This window comes from Tachysurus fulvidraco, chromosome 12 (genome assembly GCF_022655615.1).
Source record: "Tachysurus fulvidraco isolate hzauxx_2018 chromosome 12, HZAU_PFXX_2.0, whole genome shotgun sequence".
Lineage (NCBI taxonomy): Eukaryota > Metazoa > Chordata > Actinopteri > Siluriformes > Bagridae > Tachysurus > Tachysurus fulvidraco.
Genome location: NC_062529.1, coordinates 15,055,597 through 15,076,018, shown reverse-complemented (window position 1 = coordinate 15,076,018; position 20,422 = coordinate 15,055,597). Strand labels below are relative to the sequence as shown.

Genomic DNA, 20,422 nt, shown 5'->3' with positions numbered 1-20,422 from the left:
AAAAAAGGTCATTGACTGAAAAACAAATGTAAATCAAACATTTGGCACCTTTTCTATTTTTTCCTTTGATATAAAGTTCGATGGAAGTTTAGATAACGTCCTCTGAACTCATGATGTGTGGGATACAGAGATGAGAAGAACACTGCAATACTGTTACATAAAGCTGCAGAGGAGGCTATATAGCGAGAAGGATCTTTACCGCCAGGAATATTAACAGCCCACAACCTACACAGCAGTGTGGTGCAGGATGTGCTCAGAGGGAACTCTTTCCTCTTGAGAAATATATGCCTATTAACCCAATTACGGATGACTCCTTTTAATCACACATTTAATCAGACATAATAAGCAGCTTGTCTAGATTGCTTTTTCCTTTTTGCATGAAGATTTATGACTAGCTGCTAATGCAATGTTGCAGGGTTCATCCTATTTATTTATTTTTAACACAGGGAACACATTGTATTGATTTTTATTCAAAACGTTTGCACGTATGCATGGACGCTTTACATTTACCTTACAGCTACATCGACCCTCAGTAGATAAACATTTGTGAAACTCCACAAAGTTTTTGGAGTTAATTATTTATAGGTGAGCTGTTGATTTCTCTGCAATGTTGCAGGGAGAAAGAGAGACACAGATGAAGGGTCATTTTTCAGGAAACATGTCAGACAAGCCAGTGTGTGTGAGTGATTTTGAGCACCAGGCTAAAAAAATCTTACCCAAAGCGGTATTTGATTATTATGTCTCTGGAGCAGATCAGCAGGAATCACTAGCTGATAATGTAGCAGCTTTCAAAAGGTATGTGATGGTGTAATGTCAAAGTGTTTGCTCTATCCAACATGAACACAAAAAAACACACAAAAAATATTTTTTGTATGCCTTGAACATGCAGATGTAGATATCTGAATTGTAGCTGAGATTTTCTGTGCTTCAAAAAGTAGTATCTTGAGTGTCTAAGACAAATGTACACAAAAATCCATTTCGTTTCCTAATTTTTTGTTGTTAGTAACACTATATTTTGATTTTGAGGCCTGACTCTATTAAATAATATGAAATGATTTATGATGAATTTAGAAAATAATTGATTTGATGTGCTTTGATACACAGTAATAAATTTTAAAAATCGTAGGTTTTTTTGTGTTTAAAAAAGCTCTGTGACTTTTCTCACAAAGAACGGGTAAAAACCACACTATTTAATAACCAACCAATAAGCCTGTGCTGCTTAGAAATTCATACAAGTTATTAACTGGAAATCTAGTTACAGTGTGTTCATGCCACACAGCACGAGAACTTCTTGTAATAAAGAAGCCATATAATCAATCAAATGAATAGACTTCTGTCATGGCATATAATAAAAGAAACATTTTGTGAAATTATTTGTGAAAATTCTGCATCTTGTTTTTCCACAACATACAGCCCTTTTCTCAGCTGTAATTACTAAGACAAGTAATTCTGTCGCATGCTGTGGTGGAAGTTGTGACGCATCAAGTATGAAATATAAAACAGTATGACAAAGATTTAGGAAACTGATTTGAGACACCAAGTTAATGACACAGTGCCAACTCACTCACAACAAACAGCAGAAATATACCTTTAATCCATTTCACAATATGTCTAGACTCTGTTTTATAGTGATTGCTATATTTATTTAAGCCCATTTTAGCTTATGGACGGAATGTATTTATTGCATGTATTTTAATAGCTATAAATTCTTGATTTAATATTCAGTAATTTCTGTTTTAACTTTACAAGCCTAATCAGGGACAGGGGTTGCAAATTAGTCATGGCTATAAACCTGTATGCATGGCATCTACTTTGTATTCTATAAAGCAATGTTTTATGCATTTGTCCCTGTCAAATAAACATCAATATCAACTTCTACAGTATAGGTGGAAGAGGTCAGAAAGGTTTCTCAAAGAACTAGCTTTTCTCTTACCCTGCTGTTCTCTCTTGTGTGGGCAGTGGGATACACTCAGCGAAAAGCCTGTCATTATGCCGATAAACTTTGTGCTACATTATTTATAGTATAATCAAGAACAAACTATTAAGCTCAGGGTCCAGGGAGTGATTATGTAAAGTTAAAGAAGCTGTAGTTAGTCAGCTCTAGCCTGATCAGTCTGACTACATCAGCCATTAACAGTGACAGGCAACAATTAAGAGCTCTGTGATGGTGCTCTATTTGTTTTTTCTTCACATTAATGTGTCTGCTTAAAACAGTCCAACAAATTGAACCTGTGTATCCAACATATAGCTTTCTCCATGCTTTATATAATGGCTGTAACATCACACTGGAAAAAACTACAAACAAATACCAAAGTGAGGAGAAAGAAGATAAAAAGTGGCTTTGGATTTACATGGTTCATGAGATCCAAGGTGTATTCCCATCTCGTTCCCAGTATTCCCAGTGTAATGCCTGAATCCACTGTGGCACCGTCAATGATGAAGGCGAGAGAAAGGGAGACTGAAAGATGGTGATGAAAAGACAAGACAAGGAGAGGAAAAGAGAAATATAGGGGAGAGATCTGAGTCATCTGAGCCTTGATTTAAAAAAAGAGAAGCAAAAGACAAGAGAAAAGAATAAGAAGAGATGATGGGAAATGGAGATGAGAAGTGTAGGGAAGAAAAGAATCATAAGAGAAAAGAAGTAAAAAAAAAAAAAAAGGAACAGAATAAGAAGCCAGGAGAGGAGATGAGCAGAAAAGCAGAAGAGGAGAAGATAAGCAAATGTGGTGTGAGATCGAGGGAAGATAGAAGGCAAGAAGATGAGAAAGAGAAGAAGAGAAGACGTATGAAATGAACACAAAGATATAAGGATAGTGACTATTTGCACTGGTAGCTTCAGGGCATAAATAAAAATGAATAGTTGGGAAAATGAATATATGAACAGAAACTGGAGAAATGACCATATGAAGGATCTGATGTAGTGCAAAGTAGGCAGCTTCTGCACTGAGAGACGAATTACACCAAGTCTATGATTAATGTTCCCCTGCCTCTTTATCATCAACATGTATTTCCTCCTTCCTGCTCTAGGTGGCGTTTGTACCCACGCGTGCTTAAAGATGTGTCCGAGGTGGACATGTCTACAACTGTGCTGGGACAGAGAGTGAATATGCCTGTGTGTGTAGCAGCCACTGCAATGCAGAGAATGGCGCATCCTGAAGGAGAAACTGCTACTGCCAGAGGTGAGACATGCCACTAGGACACATCACGCTGAATGGTGGACGCCATGTTGTAATAATGTAACACACCACGGGGTGGAGCTCTAAGACTGTGTTAGACATGATGTTACAGCAGGGGCTATACCTCTTCCCTACACAAAACAGGGGTGAATATTTCACACTTTAACCTCTTTCACAGCAAAGTCTATCTATGGTTTAATGATAATCTCATCATTACATCCATTTCTCAAATTAAACAGATGAACAGATCCTAAAGGTTGCTGGAAACCTTTAGTTCCAATAGGTCCAACCCGAAGCTTCCTAGCAAAAGATTGCAATTTATCTGCCATGAAAAATAATTCCACAAAGTAAAATATAACAAGGGATATCTATATCACATTCAAAATAGATTTTTTTCAATATTAAAGTGTTAAGGTTATTTGCCAATTTTCTTCTATTCTTATATGAAATAATGAAAGAAAATCTGAAATAAGTGGCATTTTTGCCTTTATTATTTGTCTAAATGGTAAGATCCAATCTCAGAAGTTAATGTGTGACACTGCAAAGGAAGTTGCTTAGAAGCAATGTTTGAGTAACTGTCACAGGTGTATCTCTGCTGACAGCCTTTTCACTGTGGTTAATGGTTTTCTATTTTCCCCACAATGCCATTTGACAATGTGCTGATAGTGGTGCCAGTGGGAATTAGATCCCGGTTCATCTGTACACAAAGAGACAGATGCAGCAGTGCTTTATTCCTTTAATTTGTCCATTTCTCTCAGCTCCCCTTCTGTACGCTCTGTTCAAACACAAATGGTACAAACACTTCAACTTACAAAACATGTCTTAAGATTGAGGTAAAAAAGACCTAGAAGCATGGGGAGAACATGTGCACACAGGACAGATATTGATCCCCCAGTCCAAAAGGTGCAAGGCAACCATGCTAAACACTAAGCCACTGTGGTTTCCTGTAGTGGAGTATTTTTCCTTACTTTTACTCCAAAGTCTTGCTGTTTTATAGTAAAGGGTTTTACAATGAAAGTAATACATAATGTTATTATCTTTGTTATTGTCTATTTCCTGTAGCCTGTTACTCCGCTGGCATAGGTATGATGCTGAGCTCCTGGGCCACCTCCACCATAGAGGAAGTGGCACTAGCAGCCCCGGCTGGCCTGCACTGGATGCAGCTCTACATTTACAAAGACCGAGCACTGACTCAGTCTCTGGTCAGGAGGGCTGAAGAGGCAGGGTATAAGGGTATCTTTGTCACAGTGGACACACCTTATCTTGGCAAGCGTCGTGATGACGTGCGCAATCGCTTCAAGCTGCCCACTCATTTGAGGTAAAAGTGGAGGCACCTACGCGCAACATGCTCATGTGCCATGTACAGGGTTTCACAACCTATTCTGAAAGTGCACGTGGGTGCTTACTGCAGGGCATACTGCACACAATGCCAGTCTACTGGTTAAAGGAATTTAGCAACTGGAGTCATTCAATCTGTTCTGCTGTTCTATTCTCCTTTCACTATTGTATATAAACTCTATTCTATTTAAACTCTATCTCAGATGTTTCTGAAATTCTCAAAACAGATCATTTGGCACTAATAACCAAGTCAATAAGATCACATTTTTCCTCATTGTGATGTTTGATGTGAAGCTCTTGACCTGTATCTGCAGGGGTTTATACAGTGTACTGCTGCTACATGATTGGCTGATTGGATAATTGCATGAATGTGCAGGTGGTTCTAATAAGGTTGGCTTTTATAAGTGTAAAGTAAAAGACAATTTAATCATAAACATTGTCAAGTAAAATGAATAAAACCTGGGCCACTATAACTACAGTTTACTTTGGAACATAATCATTAACATGCTTTAACAATCTCAATATTGTTGTGTTAATGTATTAATCAATTTAACATCTTGTGCATCCATTTCCATTCTTTATAGGTTATGAAATATGTACATTTCGTTCAAACATTCACTTAACCCTTTTGCCTCAACACTTTCACCTGGTCTTTGAACTTGAACTTCCTGAAGAGCATGGGTAAAAAAAAAGAGTTCTCTCTCTCTCTCTCTCTCTCTCTCTCTCTCTCTCTCTCTCTCTCTCTCTCTCTCTCTCTCTCTCTCTCTCTCTCTCTCTCTCTTTTTTTTTTAAAGATTTTACAGTTAATGATTGGGAAAGCCATTTGATCCTTAAGCCAGTACCTCTTTTCTCCAGAGGCCAGAAAAAATGGATTTACTGCTGTGAGTTTATTTGGGACGTTACACACCACAGTAGATGTAGAATGGCTTGTATGAAAGTAGACACTACTTTTTACTAACAGTCTTGGTCTAGTATATGGATTTAGATACTGTGTTTTACTATCAAAAAAGCTATAGAGAGTCACAGTACTCTTCATACCGAAACCCAAGAGTGTCCTGACTAATCTTATAGCAGACGTATGGCGATAAAACTATTTGTTCGTATATACTGATTGAAAATGTCGGATAAGTCCATTTCCTATTTGCTATTCCAATCTGAAAGCATTATTGTGGGTAGTAACTGCAGATAGAGCGTTTGTTAATACTATGCTAAAAACCTGTTGCTCATTAAAGAGGAAAAGACAAATAATATTGAAAAAAAAAACATTAAAAAAGAAATATTCTTGCCTTAGATGCCAATTTTTAACACATTTTCATAGTTTCAATGATTAAAAAAAAACGGTTACTTTATCAGTTATTTTAAGGGTTACATACAGTACTGTAGTACCTCAATCATGGAATCCAACACAAACTCTAAACCCTTTTTAGAAAACCACTTACAGTTCCTGCATATCTACTGTACAAGTAAGTGTCTAATGCTGATAGTCTTGTGAGATTTCTTGAAAAGCCCATCTGAATTTTGGCCCCACACAGACAGCTTTGTTTTCCTCTTGAAAATGAATTGTGGTCCCTGAACAGGTTTACGTATTTATAGAACAGAAATCTGGCTTTTAAAACTAGGGAAACTTTTCCCCTCACATCTTACAGTAGATTAGTAAGTCGCTCATGGGGATTAATAGGAACTGGTTAATCTTCACTACCCCTCATTACATTAGGCTAATGAAAACAACCTGATGAAAGCAAAGGCTTCCTGTCCTGTACTACAAGGTAAATTATTGCAATCTGAAAACTAAAACGATGCATGGTACTCCTTTTCCACCAGAAATGACAAGATACAGCCTTTGTATGTTTTCCTGAATTTTTTTTACGACATAGCTGCAGCATCAACAAAGTGCTTTTGAGCAGCAGTGCTACCTATTGGCTTAATTCCCAACCTGGCTTTTTAAACACTGACCAAAAACAACAGTCTGCAAATGAATGTGATTTTTTTGCGCTCTTTCTTTTCCAGGATGGCCAATTTTGAAACGCCTGATTTAGCATTCTCATCAAAGGAGGGCTACGGGGAGGACAGCGGCCTGGCAGTGTATGTGGCTCAGGCCATAGATCCTACATTGAAGTGGGAGGACATAGCTTGGCTAAAAGGAATCACTTCCTTGCCTCTGGTGGTTAAAGGAGTTCTGAGAGGTGAGTGCTCCAGCTGGGAGGAGTGATTAGAGTGTCTGCGCTCATCAGTCTGTGGCCTTTGGTCTTTGGAACAAGCCACTGATGTACTGTCTAAAGGATTTGCATAATCCGATCAAAACGCAAATGATATGTGAGCTGCATGTCAGCAAGGGTGTGTTAATTAAATACAGTGTATACCTTATTTCATGGTAGGAAAATTATGCAGAGACGTTTGCAGCTCCAACATGTAATGGCCTCCATATGGCTAAAACCGTTGTTATCTTTCTTTGCGATCAGCCTCTAACTTTCAGATATCGCCTGGTCTGGAACTAAAATCACTTTGTAAATAGAGTTTGAGGGTTATGATGTGGAAATAGAAAAAGAATGTTTTTTATGGGAAATGACACCATCTTCAATGGCTCATATACTCGGAACACATACAAAAACTTTAAACAATCACAGCTATTTTAATAATTTCTTAGGCAGCATGAAAGGAAGTATTAACAGTTCAGGGCAAAATATTATTGCTTTCTTTAGATATCCTTTACATGTATTTTTACCTATATCTGATTGATCTCAAATTCAATATTATTGGTGACATCCACAAACATATACAGTATAGCATGTTGCAAAATGCTTTTTTTGACTGTCGCTGACATAAAAATATAATAAAAATAGAATTTCATAAACTAGAATTTAATTCTATGCAGATAGAATAGGAAAACATAAAAAATATAATAAAAGGAATATAAAGAACAATAGTGCCAACTGTGATTTAAATAAATAAAAAATAATAATAACAAATAAGTGAATACAAATAAATAAATAAATAAATAAATCTTGCTTCTTTTAATCAGATTAAAAAAGGTTTTCTTACTTAAACAAGAAAGCGTGTAATCTGCCGCAACACACACAGCAAGCCATTGTTGAACCTTTTCCTACGACAGCACACCCCATTGTGTTTTATCCCTCACATATTATGCAAAGAGAAATGTGTATGTTTAACTTAATCCCAGCATCTTGTTTATACTGAATCTGTGCTGCAGTGGAAGATGCCAGAGAAGCTCTAAAATATGGTGTTGATGGGATACTTGTGTCAAACCATGGAGCAAGACAGCTTGATTGTGTTCCAGCCACTGTAAGTGCCTAGTGAAAGAGTAAACACTGCTTATTCTTTAGAGATCTCCAAGCCACATGTTATCTCTTCAGTAAACAACTGTGGTCAGAAAATTACATCTCGGTTAGTGTTGCCTGGGTGTTGGTTCTCCAAGGTGTGACACTGCAGCATGACTCAAAGCTCAGATTGTAGGTATCACACAATTCTTTTGCCGTATTTTTATCCAGTGTTATTGGTTTATTCCATCATAGCAACCTAAATATACTGTTTATTAAATGTCAAAAGGTTTATGGAAACTAGCCTTTTTTACTGCTTTGACGTCTTTGTGGGTCATATTTTCTAGTACGGTATGCAAAAATAAAACACAAGTAAGAATAGTTAAAGCAAGCTAAAATGTGATTACTATACGTACAACACAATGTGCCTGCATTTGAGCTCAGATCGATGTCTTGCCTGAGATTGTGGAGGCCGTGGGTGGCAGAGCTGAAGTTTATCTGGATGGAGGCATCCGCACAGGTACAGATGTGTTAAAGGCCCTGGCGCTGGGGGCTAAGGCTGTGTTTTTGGGAAGACCCGTCCTGTGGGGTCTGGCCTGTGAGGTAAGACATTTGAAAATATGATAACATGATAAATATGAGAACTTTTTTTAACTTTACTGTCATCACAAAAACTACATTTTGCTGTTATAAGGGTGAGAAAGGGGTCCGAGATGTGCTCCAGTTGCTAAGAGAGGAACTTCACCTGGCATTAGCTCTTACAGGTACTGCTTTCCAGTTCATCCACACCATGATGAAGTTGTGACTTAAACTTTTACATTTCATTTTCTATATTAGAATTAGTTGTTAGGACATGTTGCATTTAATATTTAATTTTTTTATATTTTTATAAAGGATCCCGATCTGTGAAGGAAATTGATAGGAAACTTTTGAGAAGATCTGAGCAAATCCCAAGGATCTGATGACCTGCACAAAGCTCTCATTAAAATGTTGGAATTCTGAATTTCTAGAATATGACTTAAGGTATAAAACAGATACCAAGAAGTTAATAGAACATGTTTATATATAAACACATTAATTGACATACTAGGAGTCATTCTTTGCCATACTTTCTTTTTATTATCCTTGAGATATTTCGAGCAACAGCAATATTGAATTGAATTCTGTCAGGTATTTATACATAGCACTTTCTTGTTTTGAACCAAAATTATCTTCTTATATGTCATATTAAATAGGCCAACATTGCTCATTCTGCTTCTTGTTAATTTGTAAATTTTTAAGTAACACTAAGGTAAATTCATAGCATGTAGCCATCTCTGGCCTGGTGCTGCAGCATGTCTCTCATGAATATGTAAACTCCCTTGCCTAGGCCCACAAGGCAAACGAGTTTGTATGAAGTTCAGGAAGGTCACCCAAACACTTTGGGATTTCTTTACTAGCTCTTTCCATGGCTGAGCCACTGCTTCTGAATGAAGCCATTATATGCATGGTTCGGTGCAGGAAAACAAACTTTGTCAGGACTCTGTTCATTAGCACCTAGCACTTTGTTTGAACCTCCTCCGTTTGCAGGGGCCACAGTGGGGAACTTTTCCCTCCTGCCGAAATCAAATGAAATGTACAGTTTATAAAGGAAGCTCAGGGGATTTCCACCACGAGTCTGGGATAGGGATGAAACAAAAATCCTCCATCCAACATAGGACAAATTTAAGATGAGAATGTTCTTTGTTTTCTAATGCAAACATGACAAGCATGGAGTAGTCTGTCACCCTTTTATTGTTTAGATATGTTTGGTGGGGAGCGATATTTGACATGGCTGTTGGTTCTAACAGCAGGAGTGATGGTGTGGTGGTTCAACTGAGGAAACACTAATCCTTTACCATGGCTGGCGATCATAAGTGATTATATTACACAAATAGGTGACAAATTAAAGGGAGAAAAAATTGGTGGTGGAGTCCTCTTAAAGAAAATTGTCACTGCAAATCAGTGAGGTGTTCTGAATGTAATGAAAATAATTTAACCTGTGGTAATATTTCAATCCTGAAAATGGTGTAAATCATTTGTTCTTTTGGATCCATATGATAAAGAACACGCTGTATTAGCACGATCAAAGCACCGATTGAGGTAATATCCTTTTAAAGAATGCCGTTCATCCATCCAGCAAAGACTTCTGAGCTGTACTGAAGCTGTTCCGGTGGCACACGGTCACCAAACATCCTCCTAAAACACTTCATGTTGTTTTTTGTGTATGTGTGTAGTGCTGTTGGCCCCAAGCCCAGCATGTATGGCTTTAGGTTTTTCCATAGTAAGACCTAAGCTGTATGGAACAGGTTGAGCCTTGTTGAGTCTTGTGGTCGTAATGACAAGACACTGCCTCAGTCTCACAGCCCACAGACCTACAGAGGCCTCAGAGCTCTGTTCCACTCATCACTCTGCACCTGTGTGTACTCCAAGTGCCCTTCTGCTCTCAAGCCACCGGACACGTCTCTGCAGTTCACTCAACTCAGACGTGACAGAAGAGAGCTTTGGAAATCTTCCTTGAGCAAAGCTCATACGTATATCAGTTAATTATTCTGATGGATAACAACTGTTATATACATTTATGACTCATTACAGCTCATCTGCATAACAGTTTTGTTTCATTTAGAAAACTCAGGTCATTCATTCAGCATGGAGAGACTCCAGGAGAGGGCAATGTTTCACTTCTTAGCCTCCAAAGAGATCTCATAGCAATCAAATCTATGCTCTTTGTGTACAACTTTGTAGTGTGACCTTATCACATTTTCTGACGTTGAGGTCTTGAAAGAAAATCAACACCAGCTTAAGGCAGATGAAAAAAAACCCAACAAGCCTGCTTAAATGTGCTGAGCTACGAACATGACTCAGTCAGCATCTGCTGTATCAGATCTCACTTCTGATGGTAGAAACAGTGCACTCAAAAGACCTGGCCTAGGTGATACAGCAAAATGTTAATGGCCTGGAAAAATATATCACTGTACAAGTCATTTCCGCTCATACTCTTCTCAACAGTCATCAAGATCAGGAAAAGAAACACCAAATCATGACATTAATAGTGGTTTTATTGCACCTGATACAAGAGGAAAATGAAGCTGACAAAACATTAAGGCATGCATACAGACATTAGGTTATGTTTTATGAAGCATGGAGCTGGTGGCAGGTTTGTGTTGTTTGTCAATGGGTCTGAAGTCGATTCTATACTTCAGCTCAGAAAAACATCTGCTCACCTCCTTTGTTTTTCTTCTCTACGTATAAGAATGTGCAAGATTTTTAAAATGACCATTTAAGTTGTACCAGGTGAAGAAATATGATTACAGGGAAATCAGATTTGATCCAGAGCAAAAACACTCAGTGTCTTTTAGGTACTCAGTGACAATTGCTCTAAATTGTCCATTTATTTTTGTGCTGGTCCGGTGACAGTACATGTTTTCAGATATGGACCTCACAGCTGCAGCCAGTTAATAACAGCTCCATGTGCAACATTGTAGCAGTGCAAAAAACAGTGTGTGTGTGTGTGTGTGTGTGTGTGTGTGTGTGTGTGTGTGTGTGTGTGTGTGTGTGTGTGTGTGTGTGTGTGTGTGTGTGTGTGTGTGTGTGTGTGTGCGTGTGTGTGTGTGTATGCGCAATAGAGAGAGAGAGAGAGAGAGAGAGAGAGAGAGAGAGAGGGGGGGAGAACATCTGTTGACATCAAAAATTGTAAAACCTTGGATTTTTTTTTCTTGCATTGTGGTATTTTACTACCACGTGTCCCAGTCCAACATCTGGCCCTGTTGTTTTATGAAACATTTCCCACAGATCGTTCTGTTTTGTTTGCCAATTCGTGCACATTTAGAACAAGAATTGGGGGAAAATAATCAATAAGACATGAAAGCAAGCAGATTTTATGTGACCTATTACTCTTACATGTGCAGGTCTGTTTGATATCCATCTAAAATCTAATAATGTCTAATATCTGTGCATGATCATGACTAACACTATTTCTTCTTCTGGGCTTGGGATGTGGCCTGTGGTCAGCAGATGTTCGGCAACAATTTGCATTCCTGTTTGCTTCCCATTTACCAACAGATGTGCAGATGGTCGAAAAATATAAGTGTGTGTGAGTGTGTGTGTCTGTCTGTCTGTCTGAGTAAGTATATGTATGTGTGTTTTCCCAATTCAATCTGTCTGCCATTAGTTTAGCATCTGTCCATAATACAGGTGGAATGCTTTCATGCAGCACAACATCCAGAGACTATTAAAGTAGGTATATTTTGATCTGTTGCTATGTTCAAGAATCTCACAGGAGTTCCCACAAAAAAAAAAAAATGTTGTAAACTGGAAGGAAACCAGATCCCACTTATTCTTTTACTTGTAAGGATCTTTGTTATTATCAGCTATCTAAACTTTAGGAAATTAAGTGTGGCTTGGAATCCACTCAAGATTGCAAGCAGGAAAAGGACAATTTAAGAACCAGGTGAAGTCATAACACACACACACACACACACGCGCGCGCACGCACACACACACACACACACACAGACACACACACACACACACACACACACACCACAAACTGTATAGCTAAACAGTCGAGCAGCACATAATTGAGAAGACGAGTCATTCAGTCACCCCCACTGATATGAGCATATAAAATGTTTCACTAGCCAAGTTCATTTAACAGGCTATTATCAGGTGATCTTGGTAATTGAGTGTGTGGCCTTGGCGAGCGTCAATTTGAGGTGATGCAGGGTAAAGATAAAGTCTACACATATGACTGTGTTGGAATGGTTGAGTATGACCTATATGCTAGCTTGGGGCCATGACGCATAAGACTATTACCTGAGTTATGGTTTGGCAGAGGTACTGTCGCTTCAGTGGAAAGCACACAACATGTATCCACAACAACAAACAAAGCCGGTTGCAGACTGTCTGCAAGGAAAAACTGAGTAAATTGTGTAGACATTGGCTCTACCTCCATTCTGCATATAAACAAGGGAAGGTAAGCTGCAGGAAACCTAAAATCAGAGACCAGCCTAAAAAAAAGTTTTAACAATTAGATATGGCTTTTTACAGAATGTTGTAGAAAAGAGAAACCAAATAAATAGTTAGTTAGTTAGTTAGTTAGTTAGTTAGTTAGTTAGTTAGTTAGTTAGTTAGTTAGTTAAAAAAAACCAAAGTAGCAGTTTTATATAATGTAATGGAACTTTTAAATTAATAAATAAAAATATATTTTCCCTCTAAAAAGCCATTAAACATGTAGAATATTTTATATATACATTTTTTTACTCAAAAGCCTATATTGTTAAGTTTTATTTAATACATAGTCATTAGCTATTCGCAAATATGTTTTGAAATGTTAATTATATACCCGAAATGTGTTTAGTATTATAATCTAAATGAAACCATTCAGATTATTCATGTTAAACCAAATTAAAATGATTTGCCAGTGAAAATAAACAGTACGTGTGTGTGTGTGTGTGTGTGTGTGTGTGTGTGTGTGTGTGTGTGTGTGTGTGTGTGTGTGTGTGTGTGTGTGAGAGAGAGAGAGAGAGAGAGAGAGAGAGAGAGAGAGAGAGAGAGAGAGAGAGAGAGAGAGAGAGAGAGAGAGAGAGAGAGAACCTTCTTATTTAAGAGCCACTAAACTCAGAATGTCAGAAATTACAGTGGTCTTGCACCTGCACTCCAACCTTCAAAGTGGGACTCTGCCACATCCTTAGCTCAACAGCATGACTGTGTCTTTCTTACGTAAAAGCTGGCCATTTACAGCACAGGTGTATGCGTCTGACAGATTGCACAGCCTTGAGCTTAATGCCAAACAAACAAAACCCTCTGCCAACCTGGCGAAGTAACCAGCATCCCGTTGCACCAGCATGCCTGAACCCTGGACTGGGTTAAGGATTTTTTTTTTCACTCATGCTCTTTTCTTACATTTCTCACAATATGCAGTAATTGCTCTATTAAAGGTTTTATAAAAAAAAGCCACACATAAGCATAGCAAACAACTCTCATCAATACCAGCAATTACAGAAGTTCAATATGCCGTAAATGATGTGGATGCAAAGAAAAAATGTCTCTTAAAAAGTTTGAATAGAGCTCAGACAGGGCCGCAGAGTCCTGCATTTAAAACCGACTGAGCTGAGTCAGCCACTGCCGGCTTTGTGTACACCATAAAACCATAATTCAACTGGAAAAGTAAGGAGCACGCCAACAAATATTCAGAGCGGAGAAAGCAGATGCACGACACGGGTAGAGTTTAGAGTGTGCACGTACAATCTGAGGCTGTTAGTGATGTAAAGTAAAGGTACAGTAATGCACCTCACCGCATCGACCCATTCAACTGCTACTGCATTTCACTTCCATTTAACAAATTCCACAATAATGAATCCCATCTGTTCCAATAAAGGACTTGCAGAATTGCTCTCTGCATCTTGGCAGCTGGCTTTAATGGCATGCTTCGTGTGGTTTATTAACAGTTCATGCTCTTTAACTGGAAGAACACATTTGACATCCATTACTGCGGAACTCATTTCTGTTTTATTGTATTTTCGTGTGCATGGTAGCAAACCATGTTAAATGGTACAGCAAAACTGAGCCAGACAGCACACTGTGGCGGTGACTTGATGGTCAATTAGGTAAACCATCTACAATCTGTAATGACCTTTTTTTATATGCTAACACTGTAAATTTTGCAGTTGTATTCTAGATGAAAAACATGCTGCAAACCTAAATCAGAAACCTGTGAAAGTTAGAGTATGTAACTGTGAAGGAAAAAGAAATCTCTGGAATAATTGTTAGAGAAAGCAAGAAATTGTTTAAAGCTGTAAAAACTACCACAGAGTGGATGTTATTAACTGACACTGACAGGTTCACTGTTAGCACACAGTATAGTTATGAAAAGTGATGAAATATTCATATGCTCCACTCAGCAATGAGACCATTTCATTTAATCAGAGGTAATATTAGAAACACACACTGATCCAGTGATCTGAATTGAATAATAGAACGACTGAGTGCCATCATCTCAATGAAAAATAAAAGTCACATAAGTAGGAAGATTTTGACAGGTGCAGGCTAGGCACACTCTCCAACCTGCTTCCTATTAACATTTCATTGTGTTGAGTCCCTAAATGTAATTGGTCAAGACAGTCCAATCAGAGAGCGGGGGTGTGACTTTCAGAAACCTTTAGTCCTCCATATGAGATACATTATAGCAGATTCAGTGAGAAGGTCAAGATCGGATTGGAAACGGCAACGAGTCAAAAGACATTACAGAAACGTTTTGTTTAATAATGATTCACTGCTATTACCCTCAGTGAGGATAGGGTGCATCTAAAGAATTATGCTTTAACATTCACAATGACTTCATCATTTATGTCTAACTTGAGAACTTCTCATTATGTGTAGCTCTCAACAGTAGGATAGGTGGCAAGGAACACTTCCAGTCCTATCATCAGTCTTATATCTTGATGTAAGCTTAGTTTGCCCAAAGTACAAAGGCAAATTACCAGAAAAAGACAAGATTTACCATTTCTTTTCGCACAAAGAAAAGTTCTGTTGTCTAACAGTGGTGGTTCTGTTTCATGTTTCATGGAGGTTTACACTGTTTCATGGTAAACACATTTCATGGAACAGTTAACAAGGTCAAAACATCCAATCGGCTAATGCTATATTGGACAAAGACGAGCCAGGTTTTATTAACATAACAGGACTTTACACACATGTAATCACACACACACACACACACACACACACACACACACACACACACACACACACACACACACACACACACACACACACACACACACACACACACACTATTAAATAGATAAAGCTAAACTTCACCCTGAAACATATAAAATGTTTATAGATCAATTTTAGAAGTTATGATGCTAATTTGTCATTTGGAGCTGTATTTTTTATTTTCAGGAGACTTAAACAGCTGTGTGTTGCTCTTACATCATAGGAGCACATTACTAGCACAGTTCGGTTACAATGGTGTTTAATAAAAGTTCAGTGATATTTAACATAATACATAACAGTCAGATTTCGAGACATTCAATTCAGAATTCTTTGAATGCAGCAAACTCTGAACTCATCTGTGCAACAAAGTTGGTGCTGAATTACAGGACAAACTAAAGCAGGTAAGTGCTGCTGCATCACTTTAGATATATACTATATGGCAAAAAGGATGTAGACATCTAACCATGTGCTTCTATTCCAGATTGAACTCCTTTCTGTTATAATATCCTAATATTCATGGAAGGTTTTCCACTAGACATTATGTTGTATCTGTGGGGATCTGTGTTCATTCAGCCACAAGATCATTTATGATATCAGACACTAATGTCACTTGGGGAGGCCTGGCAGGACACAAAACCATGACTTCATGGACCTTGTAATGTTACAGCATCAAAGCCCATGTAAAACTTAATGTGTAAAACTTGGTGGCAATAGTTTTGGGGAAAGTCGACTATATGGGTGTTAAGGTCACATGTCCACAAACCTTTGCCCATATAGAATAATTCACTATATGCAGGCAGTCAAATGGCATTGTGGGTAATGTAGGAACCCATTAGCCAAAGAGACAGTAGACCAACTTGTTGATAAAATAAATGTTATTTTCGTTAAAGTAATAATCAGCAAATTATTCAGAGAGTTTTTCCCTTTAATGCCATTATATCTGTACACCCACGCCCATTTCTTTTTAAAAAGAACTGTGGTTGACAAAATGTTTACGCTTCTTTAATATTCTTCTACACTTTATATTTGAGTCTCTCTCTCTCTCTCTCTCTCTCTCTCTCTCTCTCAGGCACACACACACACACACACACACACACACACACACACACACACACACACACACACATCATGTGAATTTGTCAGCTTGCATAGATATATTAACTACTTTGCTTTGACTATTCAAGATTGCAGTTATGAAACTGCTTCCATGTGTGCAAATACAAAAGCCTTCATGCTGACATGCTGTAAGTGAATCCCTGCTCTTTGTATTTTCGTACATTAAAGTAGAGCCATTTCAGGAACAAGAGGTTCTCAGGTCTCATGTGATCGGTTTATTTAAACTTGTAATATTTCAGCATAGAGGTGGTAGACTGCCTTAGAAAACAAGTAGCTCTTTAATTGCTAGTGGATTGAAAGAAGTAAAGAGAGGAAAGGTCTTGAGAAAATATAAAGTAATTGCTTTAAGAAGCACAGATTACAACTTTTACTATAGGGATTTGTGGCATGGTTGTTAGTTGTCTGTCTTTGAATGATAGGTGACTTTGATTTTAGATTAAGTGTTTGTATATACATAGGTTCAAATAGCCATTCCATGGTATTTAATTGGGGGTTATCCAATACCTTTCATTGCATTCGAGCAGCACTGAGTCACAAAGTACAGCAGAGAGGAAGGGGACTGGGGTACTGGGGTGCAAATATGGAGAATCTAAAATGTGAAGTACCTGCACCTGGACCAAGAGCATAAAGAGTCACATTCATGTCCATGACGCAGTGCTACTGCTAGGTACACTGGCACGGTGATGCTTATATTACTCCTTGGCTTCTCAAATGAGAATTAACCACTTAGAATCCCAAGACCCCTTCCCTTGGTTAATCCTATTTGATATTTTTTTTTATTAGTTTCACTGTAGTTGAAAATGAATTACTGAATTAAGTTTAATTAAGATTTAAGATAAATAACTGGTTGACATATAATGAGACAGACTTAATGATATGTTTCTGTCTGTCCTTTGAGATGTGTGATTACACTGAATGATTACACATTTACGTTTGAATGTAAACCCATCTTCAGTTAAACCTGAAATTTTGTTTACAACCTTTGTCTATTTGAGTCACTTTGTAAAGTGCAGAGAAAGTAGAGTCACTGAACTGAGATTAAACAGAAAGCTTGATTCCCTAAACCTGATGAACTTTCATGTGTTTATATATGATAAGCTGAGGAGCCTTGAAAGTGGTGTCTCAGTAGGCATTGAGCTTCTGATTAGAAGATCATGAATTCAAATCCCAGCAAGAGCAAGCTGTCAATTTTTGGACCCTTGAGACGTCAACAACTTGTTTGTATCCTCCCTGAACTGTAAGTCATGCTGGATAAAAGTGTCGGCCAAATGAGGTAAATGGAAATGTTTGAAAAGAAAAACTAGGGTGAAGAGACTTCTTCTTAAATGAAAGTGAAATTATAGACCAGCCAGTGTTTTAGTGTGTTATGACTAAATATTTTATCCTTTGATTGCATCCTATGCTTAGAAATCTTTATTAGGTATTTTCAGGCTATACTTAAAATCCACCCTGTAATACACCTTTATAAACATTTCGTACTATAAAGACGACACTTACAATCCAGTATAACTGTAGAATGCTATTGATTATAGTTTAGCATACACCTCCAGGCAACATGCATTTATCCTGAATGCAAATCATACATTTACTCTTAATTGTTGCTGCTAAACATACCCTTGATTTATTTTGAAATCTAAAGACTACAGACTAAAAAGCATGTAACGTAGCAAAGTGGCATAATACTTCCCAGGAAGTTCAGCTTAGTTAAAGGGGTTCTGTTATGGAGTATTATATACATTGTCTGGACCTCCCATCACATGCTGTGTGAAGCATTAAGATCTTTAGGCCTTGCAGAGGCACACCAGAGCAAAGCACAAGGAACATGGCTTGATGTGGGTTTGTGTGGGTTTCTTGTAAATCAAAGAGCTGTTTTCCTTTGATGCTAAGAGCTCACTAATTAGTGTGTGTGTCTCAGAAGCTCAGGATTAACCACTTCCGGAGCCTTTTGAGATTTATTACTCATTGGACCTATCTCAGGTTTAGAGGCACTTTAAAACCAGTTTACTTTTGACCCACCACTGTGACTTCCCATCACATCAAATTAGCAGCATATCTGAAAGAGGGTATTTACTATGAAGGTGTGATTCATCTGTTACTGTAGATGGGAACTGTAAATGTGACATCATCTACAAAGTATTATACTCTAAGGTTTCGGATGATTATTGGCTACAGAAAATGTAGCAGTCTACGGTTACCGGTTAAAGGAAATTGTCAAGACATAAATATGAAAGAGAGAGCTGGAGAGAGAGAATAAATATGTGTCCACAGCTGCACCTATTAATTCTTGTCATTCTCTATTTATAATGTATATAGTGGACCAAGCAAGTCTCACAGAAAAGTCTCAGGAATTCTAACAAAACGGACGATTTTTGCTGAAAGAGCAATGTGTCACAATACCATTAATTATTTATATATATATATATATATATATATATATATATATATATATATATATATATATATATATATATATATATATATATGATTTTGTACATATAAGGTTTCACATTTAAAACTAAAACAGTATAGATCAGGAAAGCTGTGAGCCAGAAAAACAGGCCCCTGTCATTCCCCACTCTCTTCAGTCAGGGTTCAGCAGTAACTGCCAAAGCCCAAATGAGCTCCATCACACACCTGCAGCTAGAAAAATCTAGCAATTACCACAGAATCTCGCCTGATATACTGATGAAAAAACACTCGCCATTCTCTTTAGAACCTTTTAACCTTTTCCAGTGAACATAAACTAATTACATTCCTGATGCAGTGGAAGCCTCAGGACAGCCATGAATGGGAATCACCATTGACGACTTAATTAGCGTTTGCCAATCTGGAACATGTAATTCCACTAGAGCTGTTTTTGTGAATGCCTTCTCATTATCTCAGTTCTATGGTGAAGTGCCCTGCTGAAAATGGCACTTGCTCAGATGGAGGTGGGGGCCCAGGAGGGAATGGGCTGACATTCATATTACTCAAAATGTCAGTTTCAGGCCTATGAGAGCAAACCCCCGGCTGCCCCTTCCCTCCCCTTGCACAATGGAGGCCATTCTTCTGTGTCACTTAGTGATAATTTCGGCCCGTCAAAACAGCTTGTGTTTTAGCAGCGATGTGTTAATGGGCCCACGGCTGGGTGTGAGAGTGTTCCAAGCCACACACATCAGATGGATGTCAGAGGTTAATGTGGACCCTCTGATTCGGGCAGCTGGGATTTTTGCAACCTTTCCTCCGAGACGGAAACAAGGGCAAAAAAGGATGGGCTTGATAATGTGATATAATTAGTCAGACAGTTTCTGGGTCAGAATATTGCTGGCCGAGTGTGAGATATGCAGCAAGTGAATGGGAGCAGATGGGCCACCTGGGCCTCAGCAGGAGCCAGCAAAAGGCCTGGGCATGTAAGGCCAGCAGGTGGGCTTGGAGCAGCCTGTGTCGAACATGACCCACCATGCCAAGCACTTCATTAAGATTCTGAACTAGATGAATTGTTCACTCTGTGGGTCAGTATAGCTTCTTAATCCCAGGCATGTGGTTCGGGGTCAATTTACAGCTACACAATCAGCAACCTTACCTGAGAGTATCAGCTATGTCAACTGAATATTTCTTACTACCAAATAACATCTTTAAATCTCTTACAAACTTGAATGACCCATTTTTTCTTTTCTAATTAAAAAATAACAATAAGTTTATAACCTGAGCAAAGTAGTTAACCATTGACTGTATTCTCATCATGTATTCTGCCTGTTGTTGGATTGTAACGGGTTCTAGAGGAAGGACATCTTTTAGATA

General features: G+C 38.1%; 1 protein-coding gene across 1 annotated transcript; it reads left to right on the top strand.

The window, feature by feature from the left end:
- The first annotated feature begins 622 nt into the window (after nt 1-622).
- On the top strand, nt 623-9,038 carry hao1 (hydroxyacid oxidase (glycolate oxidase) 1). The gene is made up of 8 exons (XM_027172457.2): nt 623-795; nt 3,028-3,179; nt 4,239-4,494; nt 6,522-6,697; nt 7,723-7,814; nt 8,234-8,392; nt 8,484-8,553; nt 8,684-9,038. Exons 1-8 carry the CDS (start codon nt 635-637, stop codon nt 8,749-8,751), a joined length of 1,134 nt encoding a protein of 377 aa, XP_027028258.1. The 5' UTR covers nt 623-634; the 3' UTR covers nt 8,752-9,038.
- The last annotated feature ends 11,384 nt before the right edge of the window (nt 9,039-20,422 follow it).

Bases quoted from the DNA above. Each gene is read 5' to 3' on its own strand.
- hao1 (XM_027172457.2), top strand. From the start codon at position 635: ATGAAGGGTCATTTTTCAGGAAACATGTCAGACAAGCCAGTGTGTGTG. The intron at 4,495-6,521 runs GTAAAAGTGGAG...TTTCTTTTCCAG, and splicing joins AAGCTGCCCACTCATTTGAG to GATGGCCAATTTTGAAACGC. The intron at 8,393-8,483 runs GTAAGACATTTG...TGCTGTTATAAG, and splicing joins TGTGGGGTCTGGCCTGTGAG to GGTGAGAAAGGGGTCCGAGA.